Below are 16,965 nucleotides of genomic sequence, written 5' to 3'. Positions count from 1 at the left end.
CCCCACACACCATCTGCTGTCACCAGCTACTTGGGCTGAGTGTAGCGTAGCTGGGAAGGAGCTGTTCTGCACAACTTGTCTCTAACAAACACCACGTCCAGACCAGCTGTGAACCACTCAGAGGGCAGCTTCAGAACAACGTGCTTATGGATTTCATAAGACTCAATGCTTAAGCCATTCCGAGAAATGCCAGCGCTGTAATTAGGAAGGTGCAATTAAGTCAAGCCACAGTGGACCAATATCAACACTTTACCACAGATTTTTCATATGTTATTTCTGTAGCTGCTCATTTCAGATGCTTGATTAAGGGACACAGTTAATTGAGCCGAGGGCAGTGCCTTCACGCTGAAGCTGAGCAGTGGATTTGGAGGCTTTTGAGCGAGCGTGCCTTCACTGCTACCAGTGCTTCTGGGGGCAAAGTTTTCAATGCCACCACCGTTGGAAAGATTTTACTCCACATGACGTATGTGCTGGTATCTTGCTCCTTCCCTCCCTGCCGTGCCGACCTACCTGTGCTGGGGGTTGGTGTATTTGAGCAGCTCAGCCAGCTGCAGCGGGTATTTGCAGATTTTCTGCACAGGAGTCAGCAGAAACCCGTCCAGCGAGATGTCGATCATCTTCTGCAGCAGGCGACAGGCTTCGAAGAAGTAGACGTACTTGTTAACTTTGGTGAGGCGGGACAGCTCCATGCAGGCGTTGGGGTGGTTGTTGCAGTATTCAGAGTATATCTGGAACTCTGTTTGCTGCAAGGGAGATGAAGGGATTTACTGTCCGTGTTCTCTCGGGTGATGGCCTGGCTGGGGCTGCTGTGTACGAGCTCCCTGGGTGGCTCCTACTCCTGCATCCCATGGGGCTGTTTGTTTGGTAATTTGCATCCTCCCCAGACTTCGAAGGCAGGAGACCTAAAGCTGGGAGTGGGCAGGGTGTATTACCTGTTGCTGCATGTGCAGCTTATCTGAGAGACCGAGACATCTCCATGTATTCTGGCCCATGCTCAGCTGAACATTTTTAATAACCGGATCAGCCATTGCTGATCCTGCACTGACCTGAAAATACCACAGCTGGAAACTCCAGCCCAGCTCAAGATTCTGGGATCTTCCTAGATTTTTGCCTGAAGTAGCATGGTCGGGCAGGGAGTGTAATGCTCAGAAGTTGAGGAGCTTTTGAAAACGTTAGGGCTAGAGAATATTTCTTTGGGAGGTGACTGGGGTGGGGAGGTGTGTGGGGCGGTGTTGTTTAATTTGATTGGGTGGGTTTTTTAAACAGAGCTTCAGTTCTGTCAGATCAATTTCTAAACCCTCTGGCTTAATCCGTGCTCAGCCACCGCCTTCGCATGAAGTCAAGTTTACTTACATACTCTAAGAAGCAGGAGCCAACCTCACTCAAATGTGGGTGGTCTTTGTTGAATTTCTTCTCTAGTGCTTTAACAAATTTCTTCTGGCACCTGTAGATGTCCTCAATATTCCCAAAGATTGTCTTCAGCTGCTCCTCTGTAAACATGTCAGCTCTTTTGCGGCACTGCTTAATGTAACCCTAGGAGGAATCACATTGGAGAGCTGCCTGGGCATTTGCTCTGTGGCCTTTGGTTAGCAACAGAAACCCCCGTGGGCTGTAGCCTGTTGTACACCGGGTTCCGGTACCCCCTTCCTGCAGAGGTGCATCCCTGTCTGAGCTATTACTTCCTCTAATATCACCCATAACATGGTAGAACTAGAAGCCAAGCCGCAGTCACATCACTGCCTTAAACAATACCGTCATCCACGCTGGAAGGAGGCCCAGAGCTGCTTCCTCTCCTGTTTGAAACACCTTTGTCTGTCTGCGGGCTACGGGGTGTCCTGCCCCCAGCACTGATCCGCTGGCAGATTTGGGCCAATCAAATCCAGCTGCGGTTCTGTTTGGGGTGCTCATGTTAGGAAATGCCTAGCTGACTTGAGGGAGCAGGAGCGCACAGAGGACACGTGGGGACACTGTGGGAGGAAAGGCTTGTTTGGTGAGCATGTGCTGCGTTTCCCCAGCTGGCTCTCCCGGAAGGCACGACATTGGTGTGTCATCTCAGTGAGGAACAATGCTCCTGCAAAACTGCAATCAGTTACTCCCATCTACCCCGGGTCTATGACAGCCTGTCTCTTTTCGAGGAGGTGTCGCGATATTCACCATATTTGCAAGTGAAAGAACCCAATTGGCTGAACTTTCCCCGGTTGTTTTGATCTGAGCATGACCTGCCTGAAGGCTGGAGTTGCTGATTCTGTTACCTCAGAACATCTATTAAGGAGGACAGCAATACTAGACGTTTACTTTTCTCTGGCTTGGGAAATCCAATTAATTCCATTGACTCAGAGCCCAAGTTGGGTGCTCCAAACACAGGCCGTATTTGGCATATTGCTGTTGTGAATTGTCTGCTGTTCTCTGAGCACGCCACGCCGTTTAGCAGAGCAGGCTCTGGAGTAAACTCAATCTTGTTTTCAGAACAGAGAAGTTACCGGCTTAGGGTCACTCTCTGGGAAGAACAGGACATACTCTATTACCCTTCAAACAAGTTCTTACATTCACATCCCCCTTCATTCTGTTACCTCACAAATGTCCTTCAGGTGCTTGATGTAGTCTCTCTCTGTGCTTATGATCTCATTGATGACGTTGGTCCTCATCTGGTCTTTGGTGGTCTGCCCCATCCCAAAGCGGCGGGTGCCACTGCTGGAGTCGTCCTCTTTGCCACCCTCTACCTTCAGGGGATAATCTTCCATGGGCTCATCCTGGTTTACTCGCAGCTGTGCCAGACGCACAAGATGTTCACTGTTCGTGCTGTAAACACAACTCTTTCAAGGAAAAGAAGTTTGGGGCAGTTGACTGAACGGCAGACAAAGACTGAGCTAGGATAAGGAGTCGAGAGGGCTACTGCGTGTTTATTACTCGTAAACCTAATTTCCCCTTGGGGAAGCTAAGGCCAGATAGTCAGTTTTGGGAGGGCACTTCTAAGCCACTTGACAGCTGCTCCCACCGTGTGACATCGGTGGTTTCAAGTGGGCACCCCTTGTGCAGAGAAGTCACATGAAGGATATAGAGTCCTCCAAGAACACCACACAAAATCAGGACAAAAATGGTTTATCAAGTGACATCTGCTTAGGTGCTTGTGAGGGGGCCCTTAGGGAGGGAGGGGGGAAACCAGTAAATAGTTGCTTTTTCATATAGCGACAGTGTTGTTCTCACACCCTGGCCTCTCAGTATCTGCTTCCCTGAGATTATTCAAAGACAATTTATTGTTAATATAAAAGCAGATACAGATACCAGTGGGCATATAATGTGGTAAGGAATGGCAGTACGTTACGGGTCCTGCGCAGTGCCCATGAGATGGCAGCACAGCATGAGCAGAGAAAAACACCAGCGTTTTTCAGACACACCATCCTTACTGTCAACAACAGCGAAGTGCCTTAGTTAAGAGCAGGCAGGTACTGGTGCATGTCACTTAGGAGCTTTCTTTCACATAGCTCTCAGCGTGTCCATGGGAATATTTCGTACTCAACTCAAATGACCAATCCCAGGAGTGTGAAACACTGACCAACGGACCACGCCCAACTATAGGCATTTTTAGAGCAGTGACACAGAACTGCTTTAAACTCTTAATGTAGTTTCTTCAAGGCAGGATTACTTACCCCTTGATACAGACATATCTGCATATAAAAATAGCGCATTCCCAGCCCTTGTCAGTCACCACAGGCATGGACTACACTTACTGTTCACAACTGGTGAAGCCCTCACATGTGCAATCCTGGTTTCCCTTTGCTGTGAGCAGAACAACATTGGCTAGTCTTAAACTCAGACCCTGGCCTGAAGCTTGTGTGGAGTAACTGAGAGACCTGCAGGTTTATCCAAGTCCCCAAACATACCAGCCAACCCAGCAGTTAGCTGAGACCCATGATAATTAGCAGGAAATCTTCACTCTCGATGCTTATTCAAGTGTCGTCATTACTCTGGTAAAAGAACTTGTTACTCTGCTCCCTAATGGAGAACACCACTAGTCTGCTTTCCCCTGAAATACTATCCCAGGTTTTTGCCAGCCAGGACAACAATTCAACTTTGCAGTTACATGAAAGACAAAAGAAGCCTGTGTTTTGACTGTGCAAAAAGCAGTTCCATCCCCTCCAGTGCGGAGAGGTCCCAGTAATCTTGCAAGCCCATCCCCTGTGTGTGATGGTTACGCAGCCGAGACTGTCTCCTGCAATCTATAACAGAGCATTTCAAAACTTTTATAGCACTACCTGCTCCACTTCTCCAAGGGCTTTTGCTACAGCCCCTGGATCACCTCGTATCACCTCATTTCATGCCTCATCTGCTTTTGGGTCACTTGTGATCTGAAGTGACCTGGATAAAGAGCTAAAGGGCTGAGAATCTCTGCCCTTAGGCACCTAATTGCCTTTGCAGTCCTGAGGAGCCTGCCCTGACACAGGGAAAGCAAAGTCAGGCCTCCACACCAACAGTCACGGAAAGGAAAGAAAAGAAAGGAAGAAACCTTCTCCTCACAGCAGGAAAGGTGTGCACAGCAGTGTGCCAGACTCTTGTTTTACACCCCACTTGCACAGACAATTCGGATGTGTTTCAGAATGCTCTGTTGGAAATTCATCCAACCTCTGCGGTATACAGCTGGGGCTGTCGGGGCTGTTGTACGCAGCCACTTCTATGTGGTCTGGCACCAAGAGAGCACCTTGGCCCAAAAGCATCGGGTGTTTCATAACTCCCCTCCTCAGTTGTCCCACACGACCTCCAAGAGTCTTGTGCTTTTCTCCGTTTTTAAGTGCCTGGGGTACAGCGGGGCAGCCCAGCAGAACTGTGGGTTTTACAGCTCCAGAGCTAAGAGAAGCCCTGATTTACTCTAACGAGGGACTTCTCCACACCAGTGGCAGTTCAGCTGGGAGGGCCCGATGCCATGTGTAGAGGAATAGGAACCGCTGGCAGTGGAAGTGCTGAGGAGTCACCTCAGAGCACTGAACCTGGAGAACAAGAGCAAACGCTTGTTGCCGATGGAGAGGCATAAAGACACATCAAGCTCTTACCCGTACAAAGCTGGCTGGAAACCAGCCTTCGCTGTCCAGAATCCTCCCCCACCACCACTCCTTGTTGGTAGCATCCATTACTTCAATGACATCGCCGGCCTTGAATCCCAGCTCTTGGTCATCCATCGTGACATGGTCCCAGAGGGCTTCTGCGTACACCACGCTGCCATCGCTGATGAGCTGTGAACAGAACAAGTCAAACTGTGACTCCCTCCAAGAAAGCAGCACGGTCCGCCAGCGCGACTGCAGCTTCGGCACCGTGGCTGCCCAGCCAAACAAGTGCTGGTAACTCTTCACTCCCCGTGAGCAACGCGAAAAGGAGTTGCTTCGACTGACCTTGCTCTCAATAGCATTTATTCAAGAACCACACAGTCACAGTCTGTTTCCTACTGTAAAGAACACAGATTTGATGCTCTGGAGTTTCTTACTGGTGGCTTTGCCTCAGCCAGCAAACAAGGCTCGGTGGTGCGCTGTTGGTGGAGGCTGCTCTTGTGCTGCCAGCGCAGCTCTGCTTTGGAAAGCCTTGAAATAAAACCTTGAGCATCAACGTTTAGAGAAACACTTCAGAGCAGAAAGTATTCTGGGGCCTCAGCTAGCCTGGGATGGATACAGCATTAAGTCTTTAAGGTGGTTAAACTTAGCACTCAAGCTGCTTAAAATAAGTCTCCTGGAGAGTTTAAATAATTATACTGAGGGACAACAGTTATTTACTACATGTCCATAGAGCGCCTGCTCTACGAAAACAAGGACCACCTCCAATTAAAAAGCCCAAAACAAAACCAAACCCCAAACCCACCTGGCTAGAGGCTGTGAGGGGGCTCTTGGGCACAGTACTGATCGTGTCGATAGGTGCCCAGTGCCTTTCTCCACCATTCACACCTTGCTATGCTGGAGCTAAGGAACACTTGGGACCTGCTGCAACTGCCTGATGCCTACAGGTTTATCATGCCAGATTCTCCTTTGAGTTTCAACAACTACAGAGTACATACAGAGACATCTCAGGGCCTGAGCATGACTGAGACCATCTGAACATCAAGGATTTCCCCAAGAAGGCAGAGTATATACTGGAGTCCTGCTAGAAAGGCCTTTTTTGGCCATTCTGGAGTGGTGGCAAAGCCTTATTTTTCTCCAGGAGAATGGTGCAATGATAAATTCTGGGAAAACAATGAAAAGAGCAGTCTGTGAGGCACGAGAGAGAAAGAAAAAAACTGTACAGACCCCACTGGCCGTGGAATACCTCACAACAGTATTGCAGCAGTATTGCCCCAACCCCGTAACGCACATGTCGTCCGTGCTGGGCACCTCGCATTGCTCGGTCACCTGCTGCCCTGGGTTACTATTTTTGCCTCTCCCCAAAGACGACAGATGCATGTTGTAAAAGAACGTCAGGATAATCACGCACACAGTAAATCAGGAGAGAGTTAACGAGGCATTTGAAAGAAAATTCAAATTCAGTCTGCCTTTGGATAGCACGTGCCCCGTCACTGAACCAGAAACAGCTTAATGCAGTGTTTCCATTCTGACCAGAATAACGGGATGATGGGAAGAAGAGGATGAGAGGTTCCCACTTATCTACACAGCCAGTGTGCTGGCGCTCCCCATGCTGCCTTTTCTCAGCTGCCCTCCACTGCACCACCACAGCCAGTCTGTGAGGGTCAACAAGGTGACGTGCTGGATCCTGCACTTGGGTCACAACAACCCCTGCACACTACAGGCTGAGGGAAGAGTGGCTGGAAACTGCCCAGCAGAAAAGGACCTGGCGGCGTTGGTCGACAGTTGGCTGAGCGTGAGCCAGCAGTGTGCCCAGGTGACCAACAGCATCCTGGCCTGTATCAGCAGTAGTGCGGCCAGCAGGAGCAGGGCAGCGATTGTCCCCCTGTACTGGGCACTGGTGAGGCCACACCTTGAGCACTGTGTCCAGTGTTGAGCTCCTCGCTCCCAGAAGGACATCGAGGCGCTGGAGCGTGTCCAGAGAAGGTCAACGGAGCTGATGAAGGGTCTGCAGCACAAGTCGTGTGAGGAGTGGCTGAGGGACCCGGGGTTGTTTAGCCTGGAGAAAAGGAAGCTCAAGGGAGACCTTCTCACTCTCTATGACTCCCTGAAAGGGAGCTGATGAATGGTCTGCAGCACAAGTCGTGTGAGGAGTGGCTGAGGGACCCGGGGTTGTTTAGCCTGGAGAAAAGGAAGCTCAAGGGAGACCTTCTCACTCTCTATGACTCCCTGAAAGGAGATTGTAGTGAGGGGGGGGTTGGTCTCTTCTCCCAAGCAGCAAGTGAGAGGAAAGAGGAAATGGCCTCAAGATGCACCAGGGGAGGCTTAGATTAGACATCAGGAAAAATTTATTTGCTGAAAGGGTTGTCAAGTCCTGGAACAGGCTGCCCAGGGCAGTGGTGGAGTCCCTGGAGGTATTGAAAAGACATGTGGATGTGGCACTTGGGGACATGGATCAGTGGATTAAACATGGGACTAAACTTAGGGACATAGTTCAGTGTGGATGATAGCATTGGCTACTCTCAGGAAAGAGCTCTGCTCCTGCTTTGCGCAATCCGCCTGAGCACAACCCACCCGTTTGCTTTAGCAGTCTGACTGCAGGGACTAGTGACTGTGTGGACCACGAGCTGAGCCCAGTTCCTCCCTCATGCAGGAAGAGGAGAGCAGGAACAGGGTGATAGGGTGGCTGGAGCCGAGCACCTGGCCACCCTTATAGAGTGGCCAGCACCTGGCCACCCTTATCTCCAATCTCAGAGCACGGGGGAGTCACCTGCACTTAGGTAAGCCCTCCCACCAGGTCCTGCCGGAGCTGCTGCCCTACCACACTGAATTATCCCTGTGGGTGAGGGATGACTGTTGCTCCGGAAACAGGCACGTGCTCGTAAATCTTTGGGAAAAGTAGCATTCCACGAGCTTTTCAACAAATAGATTATGACCAGCACATAAAGAACATGGCTCTTTCGGAGATAAACCACCTTTGCTGCGTGCTTTAATACACCACTCTGAATCGGTGCTCCGAGCATGATGTGGGGTAGTTGGCGCTCACACCATGACCGTGACCAGAGACAGGCTGAATGGACCTCCTCAGTAGCATTTTGATGATCACACAAGCAGAGTGCTGATGATGTAAAGGCAATACCTTACAGTACCATGCTGTCAGCTCTCAGTATGCTGTCATACTCTCAGTATCTTGCTGAGAAGAGACCACGGCTGACCTAGTGTTAAGAGCCTGTTAGGGTTGATACACCCAGCTCACAGCGGGACAGAGCCACACGGTTCTTCTTGGAGTCCCTGAAAGCCATGGGACTGACTAGTGACTCCTCAGCCAATACTTTCATCCAGCCACTAATACTAATATCTTATATTTTCTCTATTCATCAACAGCCATACTGTGAATACGATTTGCCAAATACACAAAGTCACAACTGACCCATCACCAGGCTGGCCAAACAGGCACAGACAACCCACTGCCACAAAGGTGTAAGTAAAACTACACTTGAAATACAGGCCAGGATTGATTAACTGACACCAAACACCGTGTCTGTAGGGAGGAATGATCAGTATGGAAATAAAGAGTAAAAATACACATGTACGTTTTGGATTGTCTCAGTTAATGTAGTACGGCAGCACTTGAAAGAGCTCCCTGACTGTTGGCTGACCAGCCCTGCCTGGTCTCCTCTCTGCACCGCTCCAGTCTCTGCTCGTATGCTGGGGGTGGGCAGGGGAGCAGACCCCCATGCTGGGAAGCATGTAATGATCATCACGCTCAGGGCTCATTTTGCTATTAGCCCTCAATCTGTATCTTACACTGTTGTTTTCAGTTGTACCCAGTCCAGTTCCTAGGCTGACACACAAATCACCCAGTCTAACAGTCCCTTTCCCAGAGCGAATACGAAGGAGTAGCTCTGAGCCAGGATGGACGTTTCCATGGCACAGAAGCACCAGCCGTACTCCATGTCGCTGCAGCAAGCAGAGCTGCTCCAGCTGGACCAGAGCATGCTGCAGCAGCCTCTCCTCCCCGAGCAGCACACTCTTCCTGGGGAAAAAAAGGTTGGGACTCTCGCTCCCTGTCCCAGGAAGGGTAAAACACACCAGCAGATAAAAAGGTTTCCGGAGCATGGCACACTCAACCAGCCATACTGAGAGAGCTGCTTGTCTCCCAGGGAAGCAGGTATCAAAGGGAATGCTCACCATTTCCAACCAGGGCAGCTCCTCGGCTCAACAGGCTCAGCCTACCGCCAGTTTTGATCTTTGCATTAAAGCAAAGTTTGAAAAGCCACTATTAATCTCCATATGAAACTACATTTATGCGCTGGCTTTATAATATCAAGGACAACTCAGTACATGTTCTCGAAGAGCCCCAAACCAGAAGAGAAACATTAGAAGACAGAAAAGGCAAACCCAGCTGCTCTGGCTACTGCAGCTGGCAGCAGTGAAAACAAACAAAAATTGGCTGGTTTTCTTTGTTTCTAATAACATTTAAGTGTTTAGGCAGCCGCCTTTGCAACCCAAAGGCAGTACTAACACTGATGCTTTGAAACTGAAATTCGCCTTCAGCCCTAACAGTGCACCGGCCTTTCCGTGCAGCTGGGGCTGCTTTCCCTCCTGCCGTGCCGCTACAGCCCGGCTGCTCATTCCCCACCAGGGCAGAGGCTGCAGGAAGGCGCCGGTAAATCGTGCGGGTGCTGTTTGCTGAGCCTGTCACGGAAAGGTGGAAAGGGGGACGATGGCTGCGGCACTCCTCCAAGCACAGGCTGCCGAAGAGGAGACACAGCCAGGGCTACTGCCTGGAGATGCCCCAAAATTAAGGCCGCTACATGTGGGTGAACAGAGGGGCATGCCCAGCCCCACATCTGTGGGCTGCTTTGCATTCCAGCTCCTTGAGCCCTGATGGTCTCAGGCCGGACACTTTGACATAATTACCTCGTGTGTCCTGGTCTTGTTCTGACAGGAGCTCCAGGCAATATTAACAGAGATAAAAGATCTCGACAACTTACAGAAGGAGGGACGAAGATGCCTTCAGGAAATATTTATCTTTGAGCTACTCTATTTGAATAAAATTTGAATAGCTTTCTCTTGATTATGCCAAGATCACATAGAGCTAAAAAATGAACCCAAGAGCGTCAGAGGATACTGGAAACAGGGCATTTCAGGGAGAAGGTATCAATTAAATGGAATTTACTTTTCAGGTCTGTGACCCTAAAACAGCCGCTTTCCATGACAAGCACCTAAACCCCAGCCCTTCCTGGTGAGCTGGAACGGTTGCTGTGAAACCTCCATTCGTGGCTTGCCCCACCCCGAACTCCTGAGTCACAGACTGAAGCTGAACTGGCTCAGCACATCAAACATCTAAAGCCTGCAAAGCCCCCCCTCCCAGTTGAGTTCCTTCGCTCATCACTTCGCTTCCAGAGCTTCTCTTTTGCCTTCTCTCATACAAAGTGCAGCAGAGGAGTTAAAGAAAAAATTTATTTCCACTCCCGCCCCAAAGTAGTTTCATTCACAGAAATACTTATTTTTTCTGAACGTGGGTAGAAGCCAGTGAGCCTCCCCCTTGAACTGAACCCACAGGGTCCTTTTCAAATTGTCCTGACAGCTTGCTCTTGCTTTCTCTCAAAACTTTTAGCTTCACATCAGCTTCACTGATGGACAACAGAGATGAAATGTTTATCGTAGAGCTTCTCTCATCTGAACAGCAGGCATTTCGTCCAAACGAGTCATCTTGATTGTCTTTACCGAGCATCTCCTCTGCGTGGAGAGAGACAGGCACCCCAGGGAAGGTTCATCTTAGGCATCTATCTTAGCATCATGAATTAAGAAATGCCCTGAGGGCCCAGTCTCCCTTCACTGCCAGGCAGGAATTTGGGGTAGTCTCGCTAGACTAGACTTGCTGCCTGGCTGACGGGTGCCAGAACCACTGACGACGACTCCACAGCCACAGCAAGCACTTCATGGCTTCTCACCGCTCCTCTGTCTTGGGGTAACACAAGCCCTCCTTGCCACAGCGTACACCAGACACGTGTCCCCACGGGGCAGTGGGTCACATTCATTGTTCCAGAAGCACAGACCTGCACACCATGCCCCTAGCCGAGCCAAGCCCTCGGCAGTCGTTGACCTTTCACCTACTCTGTCAGCTGCGTATTTTTTCAGCACCGACCTTAGAGTACCGATTCAGGGTAATTCAGGGTACTGGAGGACTCCCAGGCATTTACCAAACACTGTAGGTCGCCACTCAAAATATTTTAATTTGACAGTGATTCTCCCTAACAAATCTGAGATGTCAGTCAACCGAGATGTTAATCCAGTTAAGTGTGCTACACTGATACTCGATAGTGCTGCTTTTTTAATCAGTGTCTGTAGTCAAACTCCTCATGTGACACTGAGTACAGCTGCCTCCATTTACCAAATATTCAACATTTGTCATCACGTTTATTTGGTAAGAACTATTTTCCACAAAACCATTCATTCTGACTGGCATTAATTACATTATTCCCTTTTATTTATATCATCTGAGTCCTGATTCCCCCTCAGAAGTGGTTTAAACAGATGGGAAGAGGAGGAGGGTCCCCCCGCAGCAGGCAAGGAGAAGCTTTGAAGGCTCCATTTCTCAAGTGCTACAGGAGGAGGGAAGCAACCCTTGTAGAAAGCGGAGGAGGCAAAGCCATGCTCCATGTTATTTCAGCCTGTGTGCAAGGAGAACAGCGTGAGAAAGCATGCCAGGAGCATGTCCATCCGAGTCCAGTTACATGCGATTTTTCACACTCTGCAGTGATGCAAGAAATTCCCTGCTCCTCACCTGAGATTCAGGAGCTGACTGTTGTAATGCAAAATAAAATCAACCAAAATGGCTTTAGACCATTTTACTTTTGGTTGAAATAGGCCAAGAAAGTTCTTAGGAAAGTGCAGGAATAGTTACGTGTAGCTGAGGAGGACACCAGCTCATCTAGATCCTGTCAGTGCCCTCGGTACCCCGACCGTCACTCTCCGTGACCTGTACGCCAAGGGTGTCTGCCAGTTCTGGGAACTAACATCCTTCAGCTTTGGCATAAGGAAACTGGCGCCAAGCCCGTTAGTGCTCTGCGAAAGGTTGTCTGGTATCACACTGTATAGTTAAGTGTTGCAGTTGCTGCTAGTGCTTACAGTAAGCAAAGCTGTAAAATAGTGCTCATTCTAACCTGTCGTACAACTTTCCAGAGGATACTTGTTTAAACTCACCTCTACAAGACATTTATTTTCTGCTATAAATGAAATACATTTTCGGTCTTTCTAAACAAGCAGATACAATGCTGAGCGACAGGGTGACAAAATGGCAAATGAAATTCCGCACTGACCAATGTAACACAAGCAGTACCTAACGCACATGACTGACTAAATGAGCTGCTCCTCAGGAATGTCTCTGTGGACAGATTTAAGGAAACATCAGCCTGCTCCATCAGAAAGTCCATCAGGAATGACTCAGAAAGAAAGCAGGAAGAGAAGAACTACGCACAAAGCGCAGGATGAACCAAAAGTGGGGAGAGCTTCCAGGGCCGTACAGGGCTAAACAGACCTTGAAGCTGCCGCAGGGAAAGGTGGATGGAGGGCGGCCATGAGATGAAGGCTTAACCAAACGGTTATCGGTAACGTGAGGCTGATGGGTGCCCGGTGAAACTGCCAAGCAAAAAGCTCAGTACAAAAGCAGTACTATTTCCCTGTGGTGCATAACGAAGTTGTGCCACAGAGCCAAACGCACAGATTTAAAAAGAGATTAAGCAAACGAATGTCCTTCAAGGCCATCTAAGCACGTCACGTGTGGCCCATCAAGGATCTTAAACACCCCTGGGAAGGCACACAAGGGGAAAAGCCAGGCCGTACTATTCCTGAGCAGTCACACAAGTCACAGAGAGAAGCGTTCCTGGCTGGCCCTCCTGAGCTCTCTTAGGGCATTAGGGTAGTGAAAAACACAAAATAAAAGAAACGTCGACTATTCATATTACTCACAAATACTTCTTGAAAATGGTGATCCCTGAAAATGTTAACTTGACACGGACAGATTCGTTCCCTGAGGCACAGCACCGCTTTCTTCCAGGTGGAAAATTAGGACTTGCCAACACAGTAGTTACAAGGACGTTAGGGTGTCCTCTGGGTAGGGCCATCATCCTCCTGGCTGTGACTCCTCAGGCAGAGCACTTCCACACAGCTCTGACAGAACAGATCCCACACACCTTACCCTACCCACGCAACACTTGCCAGGTACAGGCAGGAAGGTCAGTTCACGCACCTGGAGTAGCTCTTTGTCCTTACGCGTGGATGCCCAACTCCTGGCCTTTTTTTTTTTCTTCCCAAAACAGGGAGGATGAAAGCATGCCCAGGGCAGCCTGGCTGTTCAGACATAGCCTGGGAGGCTTTCAGGGAGAAAGAATCCCCACGCGCAGGCTACAGGATTAAGAATGTGCCACGTCCTCACTCAAACTGTTCAGAACAGCCTTTACAAAGGACCTCAAAACCTCCTGAAGTACTCAAAGCCAGGGAACTTAAGTCACTCCAAAGCTCTAAATCAGCTTAAACTCATCTAAGGCCTTAAAGTGTTTTAAGCATTTTAAACCCGTCTAAAGCCTTAAAGTGGCTTAAGGAGTTTGAAATACTCTAAGGTTTAAAAGTGGTTTAAGAATCTTTAAGTTTTGGCTAACCCACTCCTCATACCTCTCCCAACTGCGCGGCACCCTTCGCTCCAGGTTAAGGTAGGATCCGAGCGCCGCAGTCCCACTTGCCCCAAACAGCCTGGATCTCTGACAGAATCACTCTTTTAACCCCTTCCCAGCTATCCTGGGGGGTTTGGGGGAGTGCTGAGCACCTCTCTCCCAGCTCAGCACAGTCCCCAACTCCCAGGCTGACAGCTCTGACTCGGGGGTTTGCGACATGGTTTGCTGGCTGGTACCGTAGCAGCACCTGGAGATCAGCTGCCTGCTCCTCTCCTGTTTTCTCTGGTTTCAAGTGGGGCTGAGCTCAGGCTTGAACAAGACTTTGACCTAGGGCTCACCCATCTATAAAGTTTCTAATTTCTGGTTCCAGTTTGGCTGTAGTTGAAAACCGTGTCAGACTGACTGACTGACGCCCGTCTTCACCTCACCAGCAGCTTTGAAGCCTACATCTACCGCAGAATAAGGAGCATTCCTGGTAACACAATTTTTACACTTTCTGATGCCCTGATTTTAACTGTACAAGCTGGGAATGGAAATATCCCGGGATGCTTCTGTTTGGTTGTTCTCACATTGAGTAGTGATTGCTGTTGCATCTTTTTTACGCTACCATTTCACAGTCACCCAAATAGAAATGATTTGCTTTAGAAAATTTTACTTAATGTTACATTAATGTATTTTTATGTCACTGACCCCACAAACTTGCCCCACTGTCCCCTTGCTGCTGCCTGCAGCGTTACCCTTCCCTTGTGCACTGCCACCAGCACATCCCCCTGGGACATTTCCCATCCTTTTCCTCTCTGCAGGACAGCTCCTGGATCCTCTGCCTCTGCCATGACTTAACTTTGCTGTTTTCCCATTCTACATACTTTTTTGCTTCCTCTTCCACTATTATTTCTTTGGACAAGTGAGGAATATTCTGTTACAGATATCCCCCAGGACAGAAATGCCAAAACAGTTCCCCTGCAGCACATCCAGCACAGGGGTTTACTGAGGATAGGTGTTGCATCCTGGCTCTTTGCAGAAGAAAAGGGAACCACCCAGTTTCCAGAGCTCTCCGCCTGCTGGTGACTGTCGCTACTCCCTTCCCCCAAAAGATGCAGCGAGTTATGGAATCAGTTATAGCTTGAAGGAAAATTAATCTAAATTTGCTTTACAAATAAGGTTAAAGAAAACATTTTAGAGCAGATACAAACTGCATTGCTAGCAAAGCGCTCTGAATCATCAAAAGGTCAGCATCTCTGTGGGCTCACAGCGGGCAGTAAGCCAGAAACGCAGCACACCGCTCTCCTTTTCATGTGTGTGCATGATTTAATTTTAATGGAAACTGCTGCAAAGAACACACTGAAATGAGTTTGATTGCTTCTGTCTCCTGTGAAAACACCTCCCTTGGATTAACAGCACCGTACCAAAGTCTGTACAGCACTAGTAGGTGCTGGTGGACATGCTGGGCCAAAGGAGGTCGTTTATCAGTTTCCGTGACCTGGCTCTTAAAGATTGTGTCCCTGCCTCAAAAGTATCACGCACAGTTTAGTACCTGTTTCCTTTTTTCTCCTGAGAGAGAAACCTGTAGGTTTTTGGTAACCCAAAACTTACGTGGTCCTCACACCCTCTCCTTTCTGTGTCCCAACAGACACACTCTGGTTTAGATCCTTTCTTCACCAAACTAAGAACTGCTGTCTGTCCTTTTCTTTGAAAATGGGGCAGAGGGGAATATGAGTATCAGAGAGAAGGAAAAGAACAAAAACCCTTGATAATGTCAGGCAAAGGAGGCTGCCTAACCTTTGGTTTTGGTTCGTATCCGTAAATATAAAGATGAGTCATTTCTTTGGTAGTCCCTACAGAAGGTTCTTCAAACCAGCTACATTCAAACCACGCCTCTCCCCCCCCCAAAACCAAGCAAAAAACCAAACCAAAACAACCATCCTTTTCATATTCCAAGTGTCCTGTGGGGGAAAGAAGCCTGATTCAAGAAGCAGCAGGTTCTTCTGAGGATCTTCTGAGCCCCTGTTCTATTATGCTTTTGAATATAGCCATTTTATTGACTCATCTCCAGTCTACATCACCTGGATGAAGGGACCTACTGGCCTCAAAACCCCAAAGTCTCAAACCAGAATCACATTCCTCTTTTCAAGACCGCATTGCAAACAAACCCTGTGACTGCAGGAGACTGGAGCACCTGCTCTTCCTCCTGCAGAACGTGGCTTCTTTAGTCCAAAGAGGAACAGAGCCACGTATCTCCTGTTCCCCAGAGGTTCTCATTTTAGTCACCTTGACTCTGCACAACCCTTCCACAGCGGCCACAGGCTTTACGGTACGACAAAGAAGTTTTGAAAGAGCAGCTCAGTGCAGAGCAAGCTCTGGAAAGTCGGGCAGCAACAGGCTGCTTCAGTCCCTGCCTATCCTTCTTGGTGTCTAGTGCAGATCTTCTCACTGCATAACTACAGAGCGCTTAGTTTAACAAGTCTCCGCTGCTGGGCTCTACAGGTGAGAACAGGGACACTAAAAATGCCAAGTCATGACTCTTTAGCAGCCCGTCTTTTCTTAATGGGCTGGACCTATTTCATGTGGTGAGGCGAGGAAAGCTGAGTTAGGTGCTGCTGAGAGAGCCTGGTGCAGCTCTTTAGGTTCGCACGTGATGCCTATACACAGCATCTCTATTTCCATACAAAGTTTATCACAATCTTGCAGATGCCAAGATTGGACAAGGTCATGATTTGAAACCACCACCAGCAGTCAAATCCAGCTCTGTGATGCTGTTCTGAGCCACCTTTCCACAAAGGCTAGAGACACTGGGCCTATAAACAACATTCGCGTACTGCCCCGGCACAGCGGTCACTACAAACCAGCACAGCTTAGCAGAAGACAACATACTAATTCCATTTGTGTCTTGATATCCTAAATTAATGAACACGGAACAAGCATAAGATGTTTAAGTGCGGATGCTGTGGTGGTTTGCTCCATGCCCTGTGCCACCTTGGCTTTGCCCAGCAGCCTGCTCTGGACAGGAGCTGCTGCAGGAAGGAAGGAGGGGGGTGAAGGCAGCCCCTGATCCCCCAGCTGGTAGAGGCTCTACTTTTTCTGCCACCAAGAGACAGCAGAGACTCAGGTGCCCAGCATGTAACTGGTGCTCTCTGGAGGGAGAAGCATGCTGGAAGGGACTACACTAGTGTCTCCCTCCCCAGGAGGAGAGAGGGAAGATGTGGGACCTCAGTGTGGCAGGGGCATGCGTGGGACCAGAGCCCTGCACCAGG

At 49.2% G+C, this 16,965-nt stretch overlaps 1 protein-coding gene across 1 annotated transcript in view; it reads right to left on the bottom strand.

Annotated features, from left to right (window-relative positions):
* Positions 1 to 16,965, bottom strand: part of ARHGEF4 (Rho guanine nucleotide exchange factor (GEF) 4) — a 42,734-nt gene that overhangs the window by 4,846 nt on the left and 20,923 nt on the right. The window contains exons 2-5 of the mRNA XM_010145697.1: positions 5,046 to 5,225; positions 2,571 to 2,765; positions 1,354 to 1,533; positions 511 to 743 (exon numbers count right to left, since the gene is read on the bottom strand). Coding sequence (XP_010143999.1) covers positions 511 to 743; positions 1,354 to 1,533; positions 2,571 to 2,765; positions 5,046 to 5,171 — 734 coding nt within the window. The 5' untranslated portion in view covers positions 5,172 to 5,225. The remainder of the gene's footprint in view (positions 1 to 510; positions 744 to 1,353; positions 1,534 to 2,570; positions 2,766 to 5,045; positions 5,226 to 16,965) is intronic.

The sequence above is a fragment of the Buceros rhinoceros genome, unplaced genomic scaffold (assembly GCF_000710305.1).
Source record: "Buceros rhinoceros silvestris isolate BGI_N320 unplaced genomic scaffold, ASM71030v1 scaffold2751, whole genome shotgun sequence".
Taxonomy (NCBI): Eukaryota; Metazoa; Chordata; class Aves; order Bucerotiformes; family Bucerotidae; genus Buceros; species Buceros rhinoceros.
This window is presented reverse-complemented; position numbering and strand designations above follow the sequence as displayed.